This window comes from Tauraco erythrolophus, chromosome 2, assembly GCF_009769465.1.
Source record: "Tauraco erythrolophus isolate bTauEry1 chromosome 2, bTauEry1.pri, whole genome shotgun sequence".
In the NCBI taxonomy this organism is placed as follows: Eukaryota; Metazoa; Chordata; class Aves; order Musophagiformes; family Musophagidae; genus Tauraco; species Tauraco erythrolophus.
In genome coordinates this window covers 86,850,707-86,873,183 of record NC_141466.1, presented here as the reverse complement: position 1 = coordinate 86,873,183, position 22,477 = coordinate 86,850,707, and the positions used below count along the sequence as shown (strand labels likewise).

Genomic DNA, 22,477 nt, shown 5'->3' with positions numbered 1-22,477 from the left:
ATTCTGAACTTTTTGTGATGTTTTCTACAAGTACACAAAGCTGCTGCACTAGAGATAAAGTGCATTTTTTTTAAGGTAGAAGTACTGTACAGTCTGAAATCAATCCCAGAAACACCAACCTATCTATGCTTTCTCTACACTGGACTTCAGAAAGTAAAAACCTTGCATACTCCATCTGAACACATTACTAGCTTTCTTCAGAATACTAAAAAAAGAACTGGGAAAGGCTGCACCGAGCCCCTGAACAAACACAGGTCTCGTAACTAATGGGGTGTCCTTGCCCAGAAAAAAGCAATTTCACTCCCCTACAGAAAACAAGTTGCCCTTTCAAACAGTCAGCAAAACAGCTGAGATGAGCTAAAAAGACACATGTAACTTACAACATCCAGTCTTGTTGATGAATTTGTCTTTTATTTTCAGTAAAACTTAACTTTTTCATAACCAGCTGGCATGCTTAATCAAGACTAAGTTTGTACCCAGGAGATACAGTTAAGCATGTTCAAGTATTTTCACAATTTTTAGCATATCTGCTTTCCTCTCAAAGTATCATTTAATTCAGAATTTCTTGACTATCCATGAAGGTTTGAAAAACGTCAAATTTTCTTTCAATTTTTTTCTCTGGATTTTAGATAGGTGCGCCTCTTAACTCTTAATTTTAGATTATCTCCTTAATCTATAAAGTATATCTAAGAACATAAGAACTGCTTATGAGGAAGATAATCTCAAAATAGACCACGTTCTTTTTCAGAGAAACTTCTCACCACGTCACCTGCACAAAGTTTTACAAAGCAGTCACAATTTGCAAATCAACATTAGAGGCCATGGCTACTATGTTTCATTTTATCCCACCTGTTTAAGGCTAAAAGTGTTCTTTACACCTTTGATTTGATTACTTCTGAATAATCTTTAAATATCAAGTTTATTTTACATGGACTCCAGAATTGAAGAAACTGCTACCAAGAAAACTTGACAGTTACCCCTTAATCCCTTGTTCAGCCCTCACAACCAAGTTCGTTGGTTTTTCTTCCCAATATAGAACATATTTGCATACTTATTTCCCTTTTCTTGCTTTGGCAGAAACAAAAGCCTTTTCCCACCTCCCAAAAGGAGCCCAAGGAAACTTGTGCATCTAACCGAGATGGTAATTGCTCCTAATAAAACCCTGCTGCTCTCATGGCTTCTTCTGTTTGTGGCACCTTCTCTCCAGTCATGTCAATTTGGCATCAGCAAAACCACACTAGATCTGCTGTCGTATAGATCCCAACTCCACAAAATTGCTTGGAGAGAAACAACACACTTGCCTCTTCGAGATGCTTGCTTTGCCTATTGCCTGCCAACCGCAAGCCCAGACACATATCCTTTCTGATCAAATATACTGGTGGAAGAGGCTCTCTTCTGGCTGGAAAAATTAGTTCCTGCCTATTTGCTAGGGAAATAGTTGGGCAAGCATTCCTTACCACGCCATGTTAAGGGCAGTCATTTTTCCAATTTGTTGTCCAAGGAATAAAAATTCCTTCTTAACGAAAATAACTAAGCTAGCACAAAACTAGTACATTGGTATACTACCCAGAGCTGCTCAATGGAGAGCACTGAGCCGCCACCGCTAGCAGTCCATGGGAAGCAGCAATGAGTGGTTTAGGAACGGGTGCTGCCAGATCCCTGTCTGCAGCCATAGCCACTGTGAACTGTTGCAATCGGTCAGTCAACCCTGGCGGCTTTCCGCTTCCACTGTGTAAGACTGGAAAAGACTATAGTAAAAGAACAAAGCAAAATCTTTGATGAACAGATGAGTTAACAGAACAGGGGACACTGTTATGATGTGCAGTCATTTTAAATTCATGTTGTTGAACTTAATTACCATAGTATACCATACCACCACTATAGTATACCATACCACCAGAGCACCATTGCCTTCCAACGTTATCATTTAGCTGGATGATCAAGAGACATAATTCTATTTAGCATATTAAATACTGGCTTCAAGCCTTGCTAAAATTAAGAAGTACGGATGAGAAAACTAAGTAGCTGAAGTTAAGCACATGCACAACAGGAGTTAGTACTGAAAGTAGTGAACAGGCACATATGCTGAGGTTATAATCAAAAGCGTATTTTTAAAATGCTCTGCCATTATCCACATATAGAGAGATGATAACGGTAATCAGTTCACAGTAGTCACCAACTCAGCTCTACGTGCTACACTAAACCAGAGGGTTACTAATTCATTTCAGATGCGGACTTCGCCATTGTCCCCTTAGGAGGCGACCATGCAGTAACCCACTTTGTCTAAGGAAAGCCACTAAATGCTCAAGGTACAGCAGTACATTCTGCTGCAGCAAACTAGGAGAGCACAAGCTGCATACAGACAATTGGCCAGAAATTAAGGTGCTGGCCACGACCCTAAAGGTACATTCCAAGAGTTCATCATCTTGGGCTACAAACAGAACCACAAACGTAGCTGACCTAGGTCTTTTCTTTATCAAACAAATAGTGAAAGCATTCTCAGGAACAGTCCCATGACTGAGCCTTGTCTTAACAACCCATGCATGATGACCTTCAAGACATGCTGCAAAGGCCTTTTAAACAAAGTGCTTCGAACTTGAATGAAGCTTTTTTATTTCTACTGGACTACTTAAGGAGTCCTAACTGAAAAAAAAAAAAAAAAAAAAGAGTAAAATACTGCTGCACATTTGGCTCCTTCAGAACAAAAAGGAAAGAGTGTAGAAATGGCTTTAGACATTTACAGAAGCATGTAGATTTTCACTTTCACGTCACCAATTCAAAACACAAGTAAAATGGCAAGTCATAAACACCTCTATTCCAGTAAGCCAGCCCTCCGACACCATGGCTGCCAAAGTCTTAGATGCTCTGGTATCGACAGACGGACCAAGGATCCATTAGGCACGAACTGAGCAAATCCCTTGCTCTTTCAGGTGCTTTTGTCCATGCCAACGGCTGAAAGCAAATCTGGCAGCGGCACAAGGGTTTCTACTGGTTCTAAGCTACTGTCATTTCTGTCTCAACGTTCACTAGGTGAGTGAATTCTAGCAATGCTAAATCCATGCAAGGAAAACCAGAAACACGCACAACGGCTTGGCAGTGAAACAGCTGCGACATCCTTATTAAACCCTTCCTTTCCAAGGCGCTTTTTCCCCTGTGACTTACAAAAGATGGGACTATGCAACGCATGAGGAGTATAAGAAGCCTCGTGGATTTGCGGTTGCGGTCGTGCCCGGGATTTTATCCCGCTTCGCTTTTTAAGTGAGCTCCCGCCAGAGAGGACAGGACTTTGCTCCGCGCGCCTTGCAGGGAAAGCCCCTTCTCCGCACCTTTCCACCACGAGTCCGTCGCCAGCTCGCTGCCACAGCAACTAACTCGCCGCCAGCCCAAGCTCGGCGGAGAGCGCCCAAGTTGCGACACCCACCTCCCGGCGAAACAGTGCTCCCGGACCGTGACCGTCCAGGCCCGGCCGCCCGCCCTCCCCCCTTCCTTCCCGGTCGGGACTCACTGTTGCTCGACTTGAGGTCCCGGTGCAGGATGGGGACGATGGCCTCGTCGTGCAGGTAGAGCATGCCGCGGGCGATCTGCACCGCCCAGTTCACCAGGATGTGCGGGGGGATGCGGCGGCCCCCGCGAGCGGCCCCGGCCCCGGCCCCGGGGGCGGCGGCGGCGGCCAGGGCCCTGTTGAGGGAACCGCCACGGGCGAACTCCATGACGAGGCAGAGGTTGGGCTCCCGCAGGCAGACCCCGTGCAGGGCGATGATGTTGGGGTGCCTGAGCATGGAGAAGAGCTTGGCCTCCTGCCGCACGCTCTCCGCCGTGGCCGTGATGTCCTCGTCGGGGTCCTGCCGCGCCGCCTTCACGGCCACCTCGCGGCCCCGCCAGGTGGCCCGGTACACCTTCCCGAAGCCCCCCACGCCGATGATCTCCTGCAGCTCCAGGTGCTGGAAGTCGATCTCCGTCAGGCTCCCTGCGGGATCCCCCCGCCCGCTACCGCCTCCCGCCACCGCCGCCGCCCCGCCGCGGGGCTGGCGGGTCACGTAGTTGGCGGGGAAGATGCCGAGGCGGTGGCGGATCTTCCCCGCCCACCAGCCGTCGTCGCCGGACACGGCCGCGTCCTGCGACAGCACCTCCACCACGTCCCCCCGCCGCAGGCTCAGCTCGTCCTCGCCGCTCGCCTCGTAGTCGTACAGCGCCGTCCACAGCGGGCACGGACCCCCGCCGGCGGCGGCCGCCGCCGCCCCGGCGCCCGGCAGAGCCATGGCAGCGACCTCAGCCCCGGCGGCCGCCAGCGCCGCCGACGCGGGGGTGCCCGCCCAGCCGCATCCTCACCTGCCGCCGCCGCCGAGCGGGAGCCGCGGGAGGGGGAGGGGCGGGGGCGCCGGGCAGGGAGAAGGGGCGGGGCCCGGGGAAGGGGCGGGGCCCGCCCGGCCCGGTCGCCGCCGCCGCCGGGCTCCGGCAGGTAGGGCGCAAGCGCGCGCAGGGAAGGCGGGGCGGGGCGGGGAGGGGAGTGGCGGTACCTCGCGACCTCCCTCGCGACCTCCCTCCCTGCCCCCGGGGATTGGCCGCTGGCTGTCACGTGGAGCCGAGCACCGGAGGTGGGGGACGGGGCGGGCGCGTGGGCAGGTGGGTGCCCGCGCCCGCCCTCCCACGCGCGCAGACCGGCAGGCTCCGGCCGCCGGGGGAGGCGGGGCGCCGGAGGCCGCGCGGCTCGGGCGCTCTCAATGGCCCCGCCCGGGCGGGGGCGGGGTAATGGCACCACCGGGCCCACCCCGCCGCGGGCCGTCGTCGCGGGGGTTGGGGCAGAAGTGGCCCAGGCTGACGGCGGGCGGAGCCGGGAAGGGTGCTGGGGAAGCCCGTGGCCACCGGGCGGGCCGCGGCTCTCGGTGTAGGCCGCCCGCAGGCACCCGCCCCGGCCTGCTTGGTCACTCCGGTCGAGGGGTTCGTGCCTCCGCCGGCAGCTTCCCCTCTCCTTCGTCGTGCGGTCCTGGGACTTACCAGAATAAAACCCAAGCAGTTTCTGAAGAAACAAAACTTCCTCGGTTCGTGTTTCCTCTTCCACCGGCCTTCGCCGCTCACCGGCTCTCTCCCGTGCTCGCTGCCGCATCCGCGCACAGACTGGAGCGAGCCTCGGCTCTGTGTGGCGTGATCACGCAACCTGTTCGTTAGGAGGTTGCCTGGGAATAGCAAATGCTGTGCACATGCTATTTCTGGGTAAAGATTTACCTGGTTTTAAGTGGAAAAATCCCATCACTTCCTAAACTACAGTAGTTGTTTCATTAGAAGTTAGAGGGAAGTGTGTGGGCTGAGGATGTTCTCTCTTCTCGTCAACACTGTGGAAAGTGTGGTTTGAAGTGGAAGATGTGTTTGTTTTCATCCTTGGAGTTGATTGCTTTGTGCTGCGGCATCTGTGGTTCTGGACGCTGCTGCTGCCAGCAGAAACCCTGAGGTGGACAGGAAAGTCTTGGGGAAGGTCTCATCAAACTGCACTGCCAGACAGAATAACCTGGCATGATTAATGCCTCTCGACTTCTCACACAAAACCCCACATCCAGAGTGCTGTACATCCCTACATAAAAACAAAATTTGCAACAGGATATCGTAGGACTAAGGTTCCAACATAAAGATAGTAATAAAAAAAAATTAAATATCCAAAAGTCATAAATTCCTGTTTATCCCACAAGATAAACAAGTGTCTATAGTTGTACGCACAAGGCAAAGAAAAAAATATGCAGAAAGTGACTTGAACTGTGTTAACCAAAAAGAAAGAATGCAGAACCAACATGTCTATCGAGTCTTTTCCCATTTCCTTTAATATAAGGGAATGCCTTGCAGCTATTCAGAGAGATAATTACAAGCCTTTTCCTTATCTTCATATTTCCCTTATTATAAAAGCCATAAAGTCTGTTGTAATACAAGCATTCTGCCACACAAATTCCACCTTGAACTTTATCTGTTATCTAAAGGAATCTGCAGGAACTAATTAAGTGTGGAATGTTTTGGGTCAGGCAAGGTATTGGTTGCAGTACAGTGAAAAGCTTAAATATTTATTTAGAGCTACTATTCCCAAATTTGCTCTCTGAAGTACCATTATCCACTAGCAATTGCCACAGTCGGGTTATTCGTTGTCCACTGTTTCTTCAGCACCTAGCACTCTAGAATCTTGGTAAATAGTTGTTCCTAGGAGTTCTAATAATGGAAATGATTTTGCAGGACCACAATGAAGCTCTGGTAACTTTTCAGATGGCACCACCTAGCGAGGTACCGCTGAGAAGAACAGCGTATGGAAGGCAAAGCTTTCGGCTCAATTTGCCTTTCAGCTTCTCTCAAGAGAAAAGTGGTTGCATTTTTCATCTTTGGCACTCCTGCAACCGTAGATACAGTACTGTGCATCTACGTTGTGTCCAAAACCACGCATCCTGTGGAAATTACAGGAAGCCTTCATTCCCGCAAGTACCGTTATACCAAAAAAATGTTTAGTGTCAGCATTATCCAAAGATGAGGAAGAGTTGAAAGATTTGAGTGATGACTGGACAAGTCACCCTAACAATGTTGACTCCAATGAAACCTTCACCACCTGGGGCTTCCAAATAATAACCTACATGAGTTAGAGGTCTCAAAAAACAGAGGAGGTTTTGAAGGAGCTTTTCATTTCCACCTTTGCTTACCCATCTCTCATTTTGCAGCTGTGCATGTAAATGTTCTTATTTGCCAATATGCATGTGGAAAACAACTTCAGTAGTTTCTGAGAAATTAACATTTTTAATTATTACACATCAAAAATGTTATTCATAGCCAGCTATTGCACTTGTTAAAGTCATTACATTTGCGTTAACAAACTTTCCCATCTCTGAAAAGCATCTGCAAAGGGTAAAATAAAATATTTCCGCTCAAAGAGGGAGAGGTTTAGGTAAGATGGGCGCACAGGAGGGGCACACGAGGCAGTGCTGGGACTGTGCCTCCTTCATACAGATCGAGGGACTTCGCTGCTTACCAAGGACACACCAAGCGAGTACTCAAGCCCCGTGGCTACAGATCCACAGACATCTGAAGGTGCCAGCGCTGCTGAAGGAAACAGTGCCATTCTGCCCTGCTCCCAGCCGCTTGTTCATGCTGCTGTATCACCCCTCCCACTGAGCTGACACAAGCATCCAGTGTGGCCACATCTCCTGCAACATCAGGAAGTGAGCTGAGATGTGGTGCATTACCTCATGAACATGGTTGTTCAATAGCATCTTTGGTCTCTTACTTTTGTCTCAAAAAAATCCGCACAAAGTGCGCTGGAGCAGCACGTTTAGTCCATGAAACTATGGTCACAGTCAGGAACAAGGAAAGTACGGTAAATGCAGCCAAGAAACGTGCAAGCTGCTTGGCTGCCTCCATTTCATACATGCATCCTTCACAAAACTGACTACAATAAAAGTCAGTTTTGCACTGGAACATAGGAGGTTCCGCTTAAACACGAGGAAGAACTTCTTCCCAGTAAGGGTAACAGAACACTGGAACAAGCTGCCCAGAGAGGTTGTGGAGTCCCCTTCTCTGGAGATGTTCAAAACCTGCCTGGACGCATTCTTGTGTGATCTGATCTAGGTGGTCCTGCTCCGGCAGGGGGATTGGACTAGATGATCCTTTGAGGTCCCTTCCAATCTCTAACATTCTGTGACATGGAAAAGTCCCTAGAACGGACCGATGAGAGACATACAATTGAAATTCAGAGCTATTTTCTAATGGCAGAGGGTGAGGGAGTGCTGCGTACCATCAGCTCTGGTGTTCACAGCCCAGCCATAAGCCCCTTTCTTCAGGAGTATCCTCTAGGGATATGCCCCATATCCTTATGCCCCGTCCTTCACTGCCTTTAGCCTCCCCTGCTCGAGGCTTCCACTTGGCCCCATTCTCCATTTCAGCTCCACAACCCCCCGCTTCACACACCTGTGTTTCCCCCACCCCTCACGTACCTCTTTGCTCCCCTCATCTGAGGTCAGCTGCCATGAAATTCTTTTAACGCAAGGCAGGCTCCTTTACTCTAAACTCAGTCTTGAAAGAAACCTAATGTTTAAAGAAACCTAATGTTTTTTACAGAATTTCCCCACCTGCCCACTCAAAACACAGCTCAAAACAACGCAACAAGGTCAACGCTGAAGCTGGAGAGAACGTCGAATCAGGAACTCGTGATGTATCAGGCAAAATTAAAAACCGGCAACGAAAACACGGCGGCGGGGGGGGGTGTGACCGATGAGGGGAGCAGTCTAGCGGGCTGACGCTGGTGCTGCCCCTTTGCCGCGCATTTTTTGCACCTGTGAAGCAACCCCGCGGCCGCCCCGGGCGCGACACCGCGGTGACGGACGCCTCTGCGCCAGAACGGCCCCACCGCCACCCCCGCCGCAGCTTGGTTCGGCCTCTCTCCGCCCTGCGGCCTCCGTGCGCTGCCGGTAGCCGAGCGCGGCCCCCCGGCCCGGCAGTGGGCAGCGCCCTCCGCACCGCGGCGGGGACGAGCGGGACACCGTGCCTGGGGAGGGGGCGGCCCGTGGCGGCGCCCTCCTGGCGGCGGCGGCGCTCGGGGTGGGGCGGGCGGGATGCTCGGCGTCGCGGGGCACCATGGGAGAATCCGCGGGCGCCCGGCATGGCGGCGGCGGCGGCGGGCGGCTGAGGGGCGGCGGCGGTGGCGGCGGCGGGGAACGGCCATGGTGTCGCCGGCGGCGCGGCTGGTGGGGCAGGGCGTGTGGGCGGCGCTGACCGGGGGCTGGTACCACGACCCGGAGCAGGGCGCCTTCACCAACAGCTGCCACCTCTATCTCTGGCTCTTCCTGCTGACGCTGCCCATGGCCCTGCACCTGGTGAGACCCGGCCCGGGGGGCGAGGGGGGCTGGGGGGTGGCCGCCGCGGACCCCAGCCTAGGGGCGGCAGCGGCAAGGGCGTGAGCGCAGCGGAGAATAAACTGATCTCTGGGGAGCGTTAAAAAATCGATATATTGGGTTTGACGTGAGGATTTTGTGTGTAAAGGTTAACGGGGTACATACGTTGTGGGGCTGGGGCCGGGGCTCTCAGCCCCGCTGAAGCGGGTGGGTAGGGGTACTTGGGGTCAGTGGTGGCCTCTGCAAATGCTGAATGGCCGTCGGGACGTTTGTTGAAAAAAAAAATCGCTTTTAGAGACTTTTTTTTTCTTTTATTCCCTGAGTCTGCACCAGTCTTACCTGCTGAGAAGGGTAAATATATGGAAAAATCCAAATACCACATAATTAATATGCTTTGCTGAATGTCACTGGTGAGTCACATGTCTCTTCGTGACATGCAGCTCCCTTTGTGCTGAAATTTAAACATTGTAAATAAGTGATTTTAATAACTAGAATTTGCTTGCCAGGCTTGAAAACAGTTTTCCCTGAACACTTGAAACTTTTGCTCTATTTTTGTGTATTTTCCTACTGTGTGAGAAAAGCTTAAAAGTATGGTTTGCTCATCGTTGCATCAATTCATTGGTGTGTTCTTCAGTGATTGTAGCTTACTATTGCTTCCATTGGAAACGGTTTCCATCCCTTTGGTTCTCACAGTGACTCAACTAAATTCTTTTTAAGTTCTGTTGAATTTTTTTATGTTGGATAACACTTCTAAATAGACCTCTTCACCTTACGTGGTCAGGTATTGGCCTGATTTTCAAAAGCAAAGGGCATTCATGAATCTCTCCGCAATCCCAGTGAAAAGCAAATCTCATATTTTTAAAAATCAGTTGGTATATACTGTATTTTGTGATGTGGATTGCAGTGAATTCCTGTAAGCATGCCTCAGTGACTTAATGAACCAAAATAACAATAACAATTCTTCTGATTGATAGGATCTATTTCCTCTGAAAACCAGTAAGAGTCTTACATTGTAGGATTTACTGTCAAAGTGACATGTGTGATTAATAAAAAAAAAGTAAACTTAACTTTTTTTCTAGTTGATGTAAGTATGTATCTGATAGAATATATATTTCCATGTGGGAAACTTCTGAACTAATAGCATGGAAGAAGGCATGCAGGGTTGCATGAAAGAACACTGGATACAAAGATTATAAGTCAGAGCTAGGGTAAAAAAGATGTTATTTAAAGGGAAGGGGAGAAAACCCAACTTATCTACTGAATTCTCTCTCTTGGGCTTCATCTTTGCCTATCTAGACGGACTTGCTTTTTCTGCAGAGTGACTGACTTTCTGATGAATCATCTGGTTAAATGTAGGACTTGTTCTCGAGCTAATGTATTGCTATGGGAATTTTTTATCTTTCATAAGAATAATGGATTTATTATACTGGCTGCTTGAGAGTAATGATGTCCTTAAGTATTTGTTTTCTTGCTTTTAAGTGGTCGGGCTTTGTAAACTTTGGGTAAGACATACATTCTTGCCACTTAGAAACTTGAACTTGCTTTTTAAAGTTTAACTAAAGTTTTTCTTTGGGGAAATTTTTTCCAATATTATATTCAGTAATGTTTGGGGTGATATTTATGTTACACACTTGACACCAATAGTTTTGGATTCAGCTAAAGCAGTCACTGACATTTCTTGAAATGGAAAAGTTAAATCAGAGTACTACTTTTTAAAATTTTCTTTTGCTTGAGATAATCATGCTTTTGTCAAAGTCAGAAGGTCTCTCGGAAACAGTTTGATTTGAATGAAATGCCAAAATTCATCCAGCTGTTCTTTAGATATTTCACACTGGTTCAGCAGAGATGTGCTGACAGTAGCGTCGGGAAGCTTATAGTATCAAGTTTTTCTGTCGTATGGATTGGGGATTTCATTCTCTAGCTTTGTCAGCATAGTTTACTTTGGTACTAATGGTTCTGTTGTTAGCTTCCCCACCCCTGAAAACACAGACCTGTGTTTCCATCTCTTCCTTTTCTTTCTCATTTATCCTTTGTAGTAGTAAATATACAATTAAAAATGTACATTGGATATTATTTGAAGCATTATTACTATTAAAATCAACTTTCAAAATTGTAATGAGAACTCTTCTAAGTTTGCTGTGTCAACTCTCATAATAGATTAAGAATTCAAGTTGCTTATTCCACCAAACAGTCCAGGGTTCCCAGGTGTTCTGTGCATGAAAATAGTGTTAATTGTTATATAAAGCCCCAGTGAAACACCAGTAACGCAGAGATGCAACTTTGGGAATGCTTGTGCTCTAGCTTACTTTACAAGCCAGAAGAGAATGCACATCTACGTTTCGGTGAGACCCCAGAATGACTTAGTGAGTGTTTCTCCTGCCTTTTGTTGGACAGGAAGCCTTTGAACTTACAAGGTTGTTATTTATGCATTGGATCTTCAAATCATGCTGTGATAGAGGTACAACATGGTAGTATAAGGGTGTGGGCACATAAATTACTTTGAGTTAAACTGGAATAAAACTTGCGGTGTGTCAGCCGCTTCCAGTCCCATTTGGCCACACTTTGCCCCACTTTATGTATCCTTACTTCTACAGAGAGATATACATCCACAAAAGAGAGGTAAGCTACGCTGTACTTACTGTATTGTGTGGTAGGATGCCTGCTTACAACTGAGTGTACACACCTGGAATTTTATTTGCTACCTGTTTTCCCATTTTATATTGTGTGATGGACATCTCTTAGTTAATAATTCAGCTAAATTAACATCAAAATACTTATCTCGGGCTCCAGTATGGTATCTCCCACTCATACCTCTGCAAGCCTGATGGTAGTGGCTGACTGCGTATTTATTTGGTAGTTCCCTCATTTGTGTTGTGTAGCACATCAAGACAGGGAGGCCCAAGTGCAGCACCATCTTGCTTTAGATGCCTCAGGTGCTCAAGCAACAGGTGGGATACATCTGGGTCTAATCGGCTTTAATCATTCTCTCTAATTTAAAAGATGTAGTGTTTTGTTCAAAGGTTGCCCACACGTATACCTCAGTCATATCTGCCTTTGTGCTACTCAGGTAAAGTTAGTAGTTAGTTTGAAGAAGAATTCGGCCGTTCCTCTGGAAGCAGTCTCTGGGCAGTTAGAAGCCCCAAGCAAAAGCCCTCCCTGCATGAGCGGGTCAGCTCTGTTGCATGTGCAGTCGTAAGGCCATGTTTGGAACACATGAGCCTGCATTTCTGCCTGTGACCCCACGCTGTCCTGGTGGGGGGTGGAACAACAGAAGCTCCTGGAAAACAACAAGTATGTCCTGGTGGAGTTTTTAATTGGGCAAGAGCAAAGAAAGCTAGAGCTACAGCTTCCACAGAAACCTATGGGATGCCATGAAGCCTGCTTTCTAATGAATTTCTATTTGTCGATGGATTTTTTTTCTAGTTTCTAATAAGATGTCAGCTCAATCAAAGCTTTTCCTGTCACTGGGGTGGCATTCAAAAGGCCAGAGAGCTGTGTAGGTTCCTCTCGTTAACACAGGAGGTTGCTGCTGTGACCTTGTCCCGGTGGGGTGTATTCTCTCAAAGTTAGTTAAAAGTAACCAAAGAATTAAAAAGTTATTGAACAGAGGGGATGGAGAGAGATGACGAATACACAGACACATGGTGTGATTATAAAACCTCGTTTCCATAGGAAACCAGGCTAATTACAGTGCACCAAAAGTGAATCTATCATGTAATTCCTCAGTGGTCTGTAACTTAATTCCTCCTTAGCGCAAGCACACTTGATAGCTTTCACCTATCTGTACCTGGGAACATGAGCTGCAGTCGTATGAGATTTGTACCCTTATGCAAGAGGCCTGGTTCGGAAAACCAAGGGCTTTCCATTCTCACCTTCGTCTTTCTCCTAATTACTCATGCGGGCAGGGAGCAAGCTGCTGGCTTGTACTACTTAGCTTGCCCCAAGATTCAGAATATTAAGGATGCGCTGGCCTTATTATATGTAGGCAGGCTTGGGATCGTGAGCATGCACGGCACGTATGTGGGGGACACGCTGTGTATCGTGGGCAGGGAGACCGTAGGCAGGCTCGGGGTGCACCTCTGGTAGGTCTGGTCACAAGGCAGGGAGGAGGACATGCAGCACTCAGCATTTGCTAAAACTGGCCCTGTTTTCCACTTGGAAATCTAGGAGCTTCCTTTGATTCTCTCTTGTAGCGTGCTCTATGCAGCCACAGACTGCATTACTGGAAGTCTATTTTTGTTGTGTCCTCTTGATGTTATTCGTATAATATTTATTAAGCTTTATGAACGTTGCCTATAGAGCATTTATTTTCTAGTGGCTCTTCCTGAGCTGTTACTTACTAGTGAGTGGTTGGCCTGTACTTTTTAGTATATAGTTGAGTCCTTGGAAAGTGAACAAATGTCTCTGTTAAACAAATCATTACAGATACTTGGCTGTCATTCTTTGTGAAACCAAGCAATTTTTAACTTGTGTTTTGCAAATACGTTAGTCATAAAACAAATTCTTCAACCTCATCTACCAAATCTTATACCCTGAGAGCATGGCCTTGCAAACCGGATCCTCTTTCTGGCTCAGATTCACTAAATAACTGAAGGGTATGCTTAGTTTCGGTATATACACGGTACCACAAAGTACTTTTAATAGACTAAGCCTCAACTTGTGGAAAGTAATGTCTGTCTTATTAAGGATCATCAGTAGTACCTACGTGCTAAATAGGTTCTCCAATTTTGTACAACAGATTCTTTGTATATGAATCAGAATAGTCATAAAAATGGATTTGTCTGAAAATTTTCACATGTACATCTTGAAGGTATGTAGTCTTACTAAGGCAAAAGCAGCAGCAGAATAGCAACCTCCTTGCTTGTTATGACACAGAAATTATTCAACATATTCATTTTGACATCAAGATAAATGTGGTGACTTGTTTTAGAGATGAAGTAAGTGTGCCTTGTTCCCTTCCCTTCACCTGTGTGGTCAGTGTGGTTTATTTATGAATCTGAAAAGAATGCTAATGCTTTACATCGCAATGCTTCTTGATGTGCAGTGCTAATACTTAAAATGATAGATATAGGCCCAAAGACTGTTCTTTAAAATTAACTTCAGTAAGCTTTTAGCAAATCCTGAGCATTAAAAATATTCCTTTTTCTTTTTTTTTTTCCCTCCTGCTATAAGTTGTGCAGGGAGATAGTAATGCTCTGTTAAAAACAAACAAACAAAACCAAAAAAGTAAACCTGAGGAGAGATTAAATTCATTGTGAGACTGCAACTGCATGACAACAATACATAAGGGTGTTCCATGACTATAATGATAAAGGCTTTGGTCCTTCAATTATAACTCCAAGTGTCCATTGCTGTGATTTGCCCTTTACTGTACGACAGTATTTACATATAAAAATGTGGTTAGTATGTCACGTCTGTGAAAGAACTTTACAGACTATAGTTGAACTGTAATTAATTTTAATGACTAAGAAATATGGTGCTCATCATAGATCAGCCATCAGATCACAGACAACTGCAAATTAACAATTATGAACTTTAGAGAAAGAATTCAAAGAGGCTGCCTCTCCAAATGCATTTTATTCATTTGTTTTGACTAGTCCTGATTAATTATTTAAAATTCTTCAGTGGTAATGATACTTGGGAACATGTTGTGAAGTGTTAGCAAAAGGAGATCAAACTACAGTGTTTTCTTATTAAATAATAACTGAGAAGCAAGGCAAGATAACAGAATTTTTCAAAAGGGGTTTCCTGTTTGTAAATAACTAATGCTTCATTTTGTGTCTGTATTTTTATAAGTTCATAGTTTAGGAAAGGCTGCAGCTGCATTATCCTGGGAATGCAGTGTTTTAAGAGGTTTCACAATGTTTGTCAATTGTGAGATTTTACTGATTTTGTTAAGAAATAAGTAATATCCACAGCTCATCAAAAGAATAAATCTTATAAAATGGTATGAAATTTGAACAAATCCTCTGACCTTTTTTTTGAGCGGAACTCAAGTATACTGCATGAAGATGCACTACTTATTGTGGTTGCAAAACTTAGTAGAGGTACAAATAATAAACAAGAAATAAAGAGTTTGAAAATTACTTTAAAAACTTTGGCAGCATCTTCTCAAAATGAACTGTTATGATTATGTCTTTGTTATTTCTTTCTGTAGGCTTTTCCAGCAAACGCAGTTACAGTTTTTGTGTACTGCAGCTCGGTGACAGTGTTCTTCACAGTAATAAAGGTGGTCAGTTACCGTCTGCACCTTATGTTTGATAAAGGCGAAGTAATTCAACAAAAGCTCTCAAGAAGAAACGGAAGGCAATGTAAAGATACAGAGGTTCCAAAAGGAAACACAGTTCAGCCCTCAGATCGTAGGTAAGGTTTTCGCTGTAGGTTCTGTGAGATGGATGAGTTTGCACCACGGTCCTGTGTAGCAGAAATGACTGTAGAAAGACTCACAGTTTTGTGAGGAATAGCACTTTTAAAAGCCTGCTTAGTCCTTTTATTTTCAGTGGCTCAGCGGGGTTGTGGTGAAGCAGGCAGAGCTGCACCTGACCCAGAGAGTGGGGCAGCAGCTGGGCATGATGGATGAAGTAGGAGGAGATTTGTCTGGGAGGTCCTGGAGAAAACCTGGGAGAAGTTTTCTGGGGAAGCCTTAAATGCTTGCTCTTTCCCCTACCTGCTGTGCTTACCTGCTGGGAAGAGGAGAGGAAGTGGCATGCACCCATCATCAAGGAAAATGCTTGAATATCATGGCTTTGGAAGCCTGAGCTCATGTTGTGTTTGTGCGCTTACAGTAACTTCCCTCTCAGATCAAACCTAGATATGTAAGTTGTGTTTTCCCCTTACGTTTTATTGTGACTGCCTATGATGCTTTTGTGGTCCTGTTAGTGAGGAATGCTAGAACCACTTTTATTTCTTGGGCGTGTGGTAGGTATTTGCAGCCTCTCTACTGAGGAGCCAAGTGCTATGCTGCAAATGAACAAAGTCAGTAAGGCTGCTTCCAGGTTGAAATGGTGTTAAAGGTAAAAACAGTACTGGGCTAAAGACTAGCACAGACATTTTCCAGATTTGTGTATAGGTAGAGTATTCCACTGTACACTTTTTGGAATAAGTGGAGGCCTCCCTTGCTGGTTTTTCAAGCTTGAGTCATGCAAACAAATGAAGCTGGCACGTGGCTTCCAGTGTTCCCAGGTGTTATGACAGATGTGAAAAATGCTGAAATAAGGTACATCCAATAGTGATGGCAGCATAGAAATGTCCAAACAAAGCTTAAACCGAGTAGATTTGTTATGACTACCCATCCAGCTTCAGCAGAGAGCTCGGTATAAAAGAACTTTCTTTGAGTACTTTTTGGTGTGTTTGCAGTGGCTACTGCTAGCTCTGTGCAAGCTAAGTAGTATCAAGATTGTTTGTGTACCTCTATGCTATTGCTCTTCTGTGTCTTTACACATGCACGGCTGTGCTGCACTCCTGGCAGCGACATTGCTGGGAGCGTCAAGGTCTGTCTGCATGGAGACTCTTCTGAGAAATGCCTCTTATGTGTGTCACTAACCATACAAGCTTGTTTTTTTTAGGTTGGGTGATGCCTTTCAGGCTCTGTTCCTTTTTAGTTCTCGGCAGCCCATAAAGCTGTTTCCTCTTTACAGATGTCTGATACAGTTATTTAAGAGGCTCATCAGTTGTTCTAGGCTGGCTCCAATTTAAACAGAGCCTCAGTGTTTTACTGTTCACTGGCTAATGAAATGAAATCAAACTTTAATTATCTCACCTTTGTTTTGGCTAAGAAGTAGAATTACTTAAAACTTGTGTGTTAAATCACATAACTACTCCTCCTAGGAGGTCTTAGGCACAACAGCACATTTAGTATGTGATCAGAAAATAAAGAACTTAGTATTTTGACTAGATGGATGACAGAAGTTTTCAAACAGACTCTGGTCCTTGGCAGGTTGGTGGATCAAGTTTTTGAAGCCAGCAAACTGCAAAAAAAAAAAATAGAGAAAGGTGACCGAGACCCTTAGGTAAATAATTTTATAGCTTATATACACCTGTAGGGTTTTAAAAATCAGGGTTTGGTTTTTTTTGCGAAAACCAACCTCACAAACACACAAGCCCAAACTCATAGTTTTTGACATTCCACTATAGTGTTTTTTCTTTTTAAACTGAATTTTTGTTGTGTTATACTCGAGAAAGAGAGCTAGTAAACCTTGTCCAAAAGTACTTGCTTATACCCATGGAAAAACTAGTAGAAAATATGTGTAAAAGAGTTAGTGGATAGTTGAATGCATCCACAAAGGAAGTGATCAAGAATTTGTGATCAAGAATTTGCCTTGTAACATATGGAATTAGTAATGGTTACATGTTTGCCTTGGCTAAAACCAAAGGGAACAACTTTATTTTGTTGTCTAATGATTAATACACATTATGTTTTGCATTTCAAATAGTTGTTTGATTGAAGTTGTAAATGGGCAGTTAGGTAAGCAATATGTATGCAAGGGTACAGTCAAAGGACGTAGAAAGCAAAAACTGTGAAAGGAGTAATGTTTGACTTGTATGTCTAACAAGAAGCCCCAGACAGCCTTTTGTGCCAATAAATCCATGTGCGTGTCAGGCAGGCTAAATGACATATATACATAGGCAGTCTGAAGAGATGTCATTGTATTTCTCGTAGCAATACTCTACTTCCTAAGACACCAGAATCATTTTATATCGAGGGATTTTTTTTTATTCATTTTTTAGCAAGTTGTCTTGGTGAGGAAGGAGGTGCAAAAGGGGTTACAATATTTTTCAGCCCTGTGCTTTTAGCATTGGAGGGGAAAAATGTGCTGTCACTTCATTGTGCTGCATGACTTCTTCCTATTCTGTTATTATTCCTCAGCTTCTTCCCAAAACTCACTGTGATCCTCTGTGGTAAGAAGCATTGCTTTACTTTTTCATTTGCTTCCTTTTCAGCAATAACACCAGGGACAACAGTGTCATCAGTGAGGCCAACCAAAATGACTCTACCCAAACAATTCATGACAGTTCAAGGACACAGGCTCTGCACTCGCAAAACTCACCTGGAGCAATGGTTAGTATGCGGTTTCCTGTAATAAAAGCTTCCAGTCGGCAGCTTACCGCATGGAGTTTTGCGTTGCCAGGTTCTGAGCACTTGCAGCGTAGGTCTGCCCTGAGGAGGAAGGGTTGTTCCATGGATCTGCTAGGTATATCACTGCTGTCGGACAGCCTTGTCCTAAAGGTCTAGGTTTGCAAAGCTAAAACTGGTATACATAATTCTGCGCTTCTTAGGAGGGGTCTGTCTGCCCTACGGATACCAAATGGCCTTTGTAAATCTTGCCAAGAACAACTAGTTTTGGTGGCTGCTTTGAGAGAAGGGAGAGGCTAATACAATCAGAGCAGCCTCTCATTGCCTCAGAAGGGATCAGCTACTGGAGCAGTAATAATTTAGTTTTGTCTAACTGGACTTATGCTTATAAAATGAACACAACACATCTCTTGATTATTTAAACAAAGCATAAAAATGTTATTTAAATCTAGGAGATGTCTGCACGAGGTTGAGAATACATTTATGTCCATGCCATGCCATTGGCCATGCTTTCTAAATCGATAGTATATGAAGCAATGAAGGGGATGTATGTAGATGTTATTAAAGAAAAAAATAGGAAACACCCATAAGAACGTTGAAGGGTTAAGTATTCAAAAAAATTAAGAAACAGAAAAATGCTGTCTGTGTAATCTTAAACTTCTCCCTGTGTATACTGTGATAAAATCTTTAATTATGTGATCCCATGCTATTTTTTCTACAGGACTCCTGCCTCAGTCAGTGCAGAGGATGGTTAGTGATCTCTGAATAAGTCGCTATTTGATACTTCATTCGTCTTCATATCCCTCCACCCCCCACCCCGTGTCCCTATTTACTGCAAACAATTCAAATCTTGGTCTGAATCAGAACTATTTCCTTGTTTCCTGGAGTGTTTTTACCTTTTTGTAGCATCTGTATGATTCACAGACATTAATAGTTTTCTTTTCTGAGGTAAAATATTTTTCACCTTGTTTCTGTCCTAGTCCCCGGTATTCTGGTATTTGTCCATTCTGCAGACCGACTTCTTGGTATCTTGTCCAAGTCTCCCACTTCCAAACATGTAGGCTGGGTCTTGTCAAACCTAGTCTCCTGTTCTTTCTGCCAGGATACCACTGTGAAGTTTTAGGATTATTTTTTCTTGGTTGTGGTGCCTGTCAGTCAGAAGAGAGCCACATTAATTTTTACCAATAACTTTTTTCTAGTTATGCACTTAGGCTGTTGAATTTAGACTCCTAAGTATTCCTCTGGAGTATTGTGTTTAGTTTTGAGCTCCCCAGTGAGTTCCCACAGGCATTGAAGTGCTGATGAGAATCCAGTAGAGGCCACCAAGGTGATTGAGGAACAAGATACATGATGTTTAGCCTTTGTAAGGCTAAAACTTTTTGTAAGATTGGAAGAAGAGCGTACTACTGTCTTCAGCTTCCTAATAGTAAGATACAGAGAAGTCTGAGCACTCTCTTCTCAGAGGTGCCCAGTGACAGGATAAAAGACAGTGTTTGCAGCTTGCAGCCATGGAAAGCTGCAGTTAGATCAATTAGATCTATTTTTTGTGTGTGTGTGGTTGGTTGGTGGTTGTTTCCCCCTCCCCCCCCCACCAAAATGGTGGTCAAATACTGGAAGATGTTGTCCAGAGAGGCTGTGAAATCTTCATCTTTGGAGATATTCAAAGCTCTGCTGGAGATGGCCCTGAGCAACCTGCTCTAACTGTACTTGCTTTGAGTGTGTGTGTATGGCGGAGGGCGTTTGAACTAAATGACCTCCAAAGCTTCCTTGCAATCTAAATGATTCTATGATAATTTAATGAGATTGTCCTCTAGTTTTCCATTGAGAGATTGTTACCAAGTACTGGAGACCGAATGTTTCACTTTAGTGCTTTGGAAACACGTAGCTGAAAAAGTGGAACAGATGAGCACGTTCTATTTGTTAATAATTAAATATATATATATGGATTAGCACTGCAAAAAATGTTGTGGTTTTTAAAACAATCTTAGATTTTTTTCCTTCCCCAAACATCACACACAATTGCAATGATGCAATTTGGAGCATGACTTCTATAACCATCTCCCTCACCCACCCCTTGCATTTTGTGCAAGCTACATGTTCAAATTTCAGTGATGTTAAGCAACTTACCAATGCTGTAATTAACCTTTAATTAGATAGCTAATGCATTGATAGGTGTGTTTTCCAACAGAATTTAATAAATGCCCATGCTAATTTTGTGTGTTTCTTTTTACTTTTAGGAGCTGCCAACACGGGAAACTATTGAAGATCTCAGAGGTATGTTAAAGGCTTTATCAATCCTTTTAAGCCTTTGTTTAATCATTGCTTGCCACAAAAAAAAATGACACGGAGGATCCCATGGCAGGTTCTGTTGTGCCTCATGTTAGGAGCTGACTGGAAAAGCTTGAGGGAACAAAATCTCCAGGTAACTGTAACAGACTAAGCTTTCTCAGCTGTCAGCCAAGGTGCTTGGGATGGAGCCTTTTGGTGAGCATGCAAGTAGCTCTCTCCATTTTGACATGGGGGGATGAAAGAGCCTTTCCTCCACGTTCTTGGAAAGCTCTGTGCCTCTGTAAAGCGTTAAACCAGGAAGCCAATGCTCGGATCACATCTTAAAGCCCTTAAACGTCATCTGACTTGTAGACTCCTGTTGCAATTGTTGTTGACCTTTAGCTCTGTAGTGTGTACTCCAGCACACCTTGCTTTGCCTACAGTTCCAGTGCTTGAGATGTCTTGATATATTTTAGTTTATCTCCTTTTCTTTAAGGTTGATCACCGTATCCTGTGGGGCCATTTAGGAATTGCACATAGCGATGTAACAAACTTCTGCCACACTGGCTTATTCTTTCCCTCATCTCTCCCTAAGTTGGAATAATTCTGTAAAACACTTTAGTTTTGATATTAGTGGTTTCTTGAGCTATTTTGATTATTGAAATTAAGTAGACATGCTGCAACACCTGTCCTGGACCTGGAAGGATTCCTGCTTGCTTTAATAGTATTTTACAAGATCCTTGCTTAGGAACTGCTTTAATCAGCTGCATCCTCTGTGCTTGCTTCCTTTGCTCTGCTCTGGATCAGATTTTGCTAGCTAAAGATCGTACTTCAATAATGCACAGTGTTCATGTTTGTGAGACCTAACTCCCATATGTTTTTTTTATTAGGTGTTATGGTATTAGAAGACCAGGCTGCACCACTAGTTTCATCTACCTCACCCTGTATCAAAGCAGATATATTGCCTGTTTCTACAGCCTCCACTTCAGGTGCCACCACATCAGCAATAGTGACAAAACCAGCTGCTACAGAAAAACTTTCTGGTAATGGAATAAATGAAAAAGGAGAGAAGGGACAGCCTTATGGACAGCAGGGATCCCAAGATGTTCTTGTGGACAGAGATTTAGCTAAAAACTTCTCCAATATTTCTTCATCACAAGGTGATATTTTAAGGACCGGAGTTTTTTCAGAGCCATGGGACAGTGAAAATTCAGTTCCTTCAGACCATTTGAGTAATCCTAAAAGCTACAAAAGAGAGAAATTGCCAGATGGATCACCACAGACAGGCTTTAACAGTAGCTGCCCACAGTGCAGTGCCATTGCAGCCAAAGATCCTGAGCACTTGGAAGGTTTTTGCAATGCTGGTAATACCCATGAGGACCTTGATTGCTCAGACAGTGAGACTGCTGTTGCAGTTCTGGACAACTCTATTCCTGGAGACCAGCTATGTGAGCCCATTAAAATTGTCATCACAATGAGTACTACACCAAACACCACCCTCAGTGACCTAGTAGACTCTGTCCACCTAAAGGCTCTGGGAACTGAGAGAACGAGCTCAGCCCTCGAGTCTGGTATAGTGACAGCAGGTTGGCCAAGTCAGCAAACTAATGAGCAGCTCAGAATCCCCATTATCACTTTTGACCTGTCTGATGACAGTAAAGGTAAGGCTTTCCCAGAAGTTAGTGAAAGTGAAAGAACTCCAGAAATTTTAAAGGCTGAGCTGTCATCCAACCAGTGCTCTGGCTATGAATCGGGCGATGCAGTAAAGAAACACAGCAACCCAGCAAATAGTCCTTTAGAAACTAACACTTGTTCAGATCCAAATCAGGAGAATGCTTCTGAGAATGTCCGGACTGTGGATTTATCTTCCAAGGAAGACCTGCAGAACCTGGACCCGCAGTCCTGTAGAACCGCTCATGAAAAGAGGCATATGCGGGTGCTGAGCGTAGACAGTGGGACAGATGTGCTTTTAAGTAAGAATTTAATGGAGGTGTCTGACAAAGAAAAGACCTTACCAACTTCTAAATCAGATCTAGAAGCTAAAGAAGGACAGGTGCCCAATGAATCTAACTTTCTAGAGTTTGTCTCCCTCCTGGAATCCATTAATACTTCAAAGATGAAGGCATCTAATCAATCCACTGTCAAAATGGAGATGACAAAGGAAAATGGGCTTGTTGGAGGTATGATATGTGGTTTACAACTCTTTCGAAATAAAGAAGTTGTGACTGGTTACATTATTTCTACCAGCTTAGCCTGAGATCTGCAGTAGGGCAAATTCCCAGAGGAG

General features: G+C 44.8%; 2 protein-coding genes across 4 annotated transcripts in view; one reads left to right on the top strand and one right to left on the bottom strand.

Moving 5' to 3' along the window:
- Nucleotides 1-4,259, bottom strand: part of MAP3K21 (mitogen-activated protein kinase kinase kinase 21) — a 40,518-nt gene extending 36,259 nt beyond the window's left edge. For both annotated transcript variants that reach the window (XM_086627492.1, XM_086627500.1), the window contains exon 1: nt 3,506-4,259. In XM_086627492.1, the coding sequence (XP_086483618.1) occupies nt 3,506-4,259 (754 nt within the window). The remainder of the gene's footprint in view (nt 1-3,505) is intronic.
- A 4,311-nt stretch (nt 4,260-8,570) lies between these two features.
- The window catches only part of PCNX2 (pecanex 2), a 152,441-nt gene continuing 138,534 nt past the window's right edge, over nt 8,571-22,477 (top strand). Inside the window, exons 1-5 of one of the 2 annotated variants that reach the window (XM_086627478.1) lie at nt 8,571-8,831; nt 15,007-15,212; nt 17,790-17,907; nt 20,160-20,196; nt 21,081-22,370. In XM_086627478.1, coding sequence (XP_086483604.1) covers nt 8,571-8,831; nt 15,007-15,212; nt 17,790-17,907; nt 20,160-20,196; nt 21,081-22,370 — 1,912 coding nt within the window. The remainder of the gene's footprint in view (nt 8,832-15,006; nt 15,213-17,789; nt 17,908-20,159; nt 20,197-21,080; nt 22,371-22,477) is intronic. The other variant, XM_086627483.1, reaches the window with a different exon arrangement.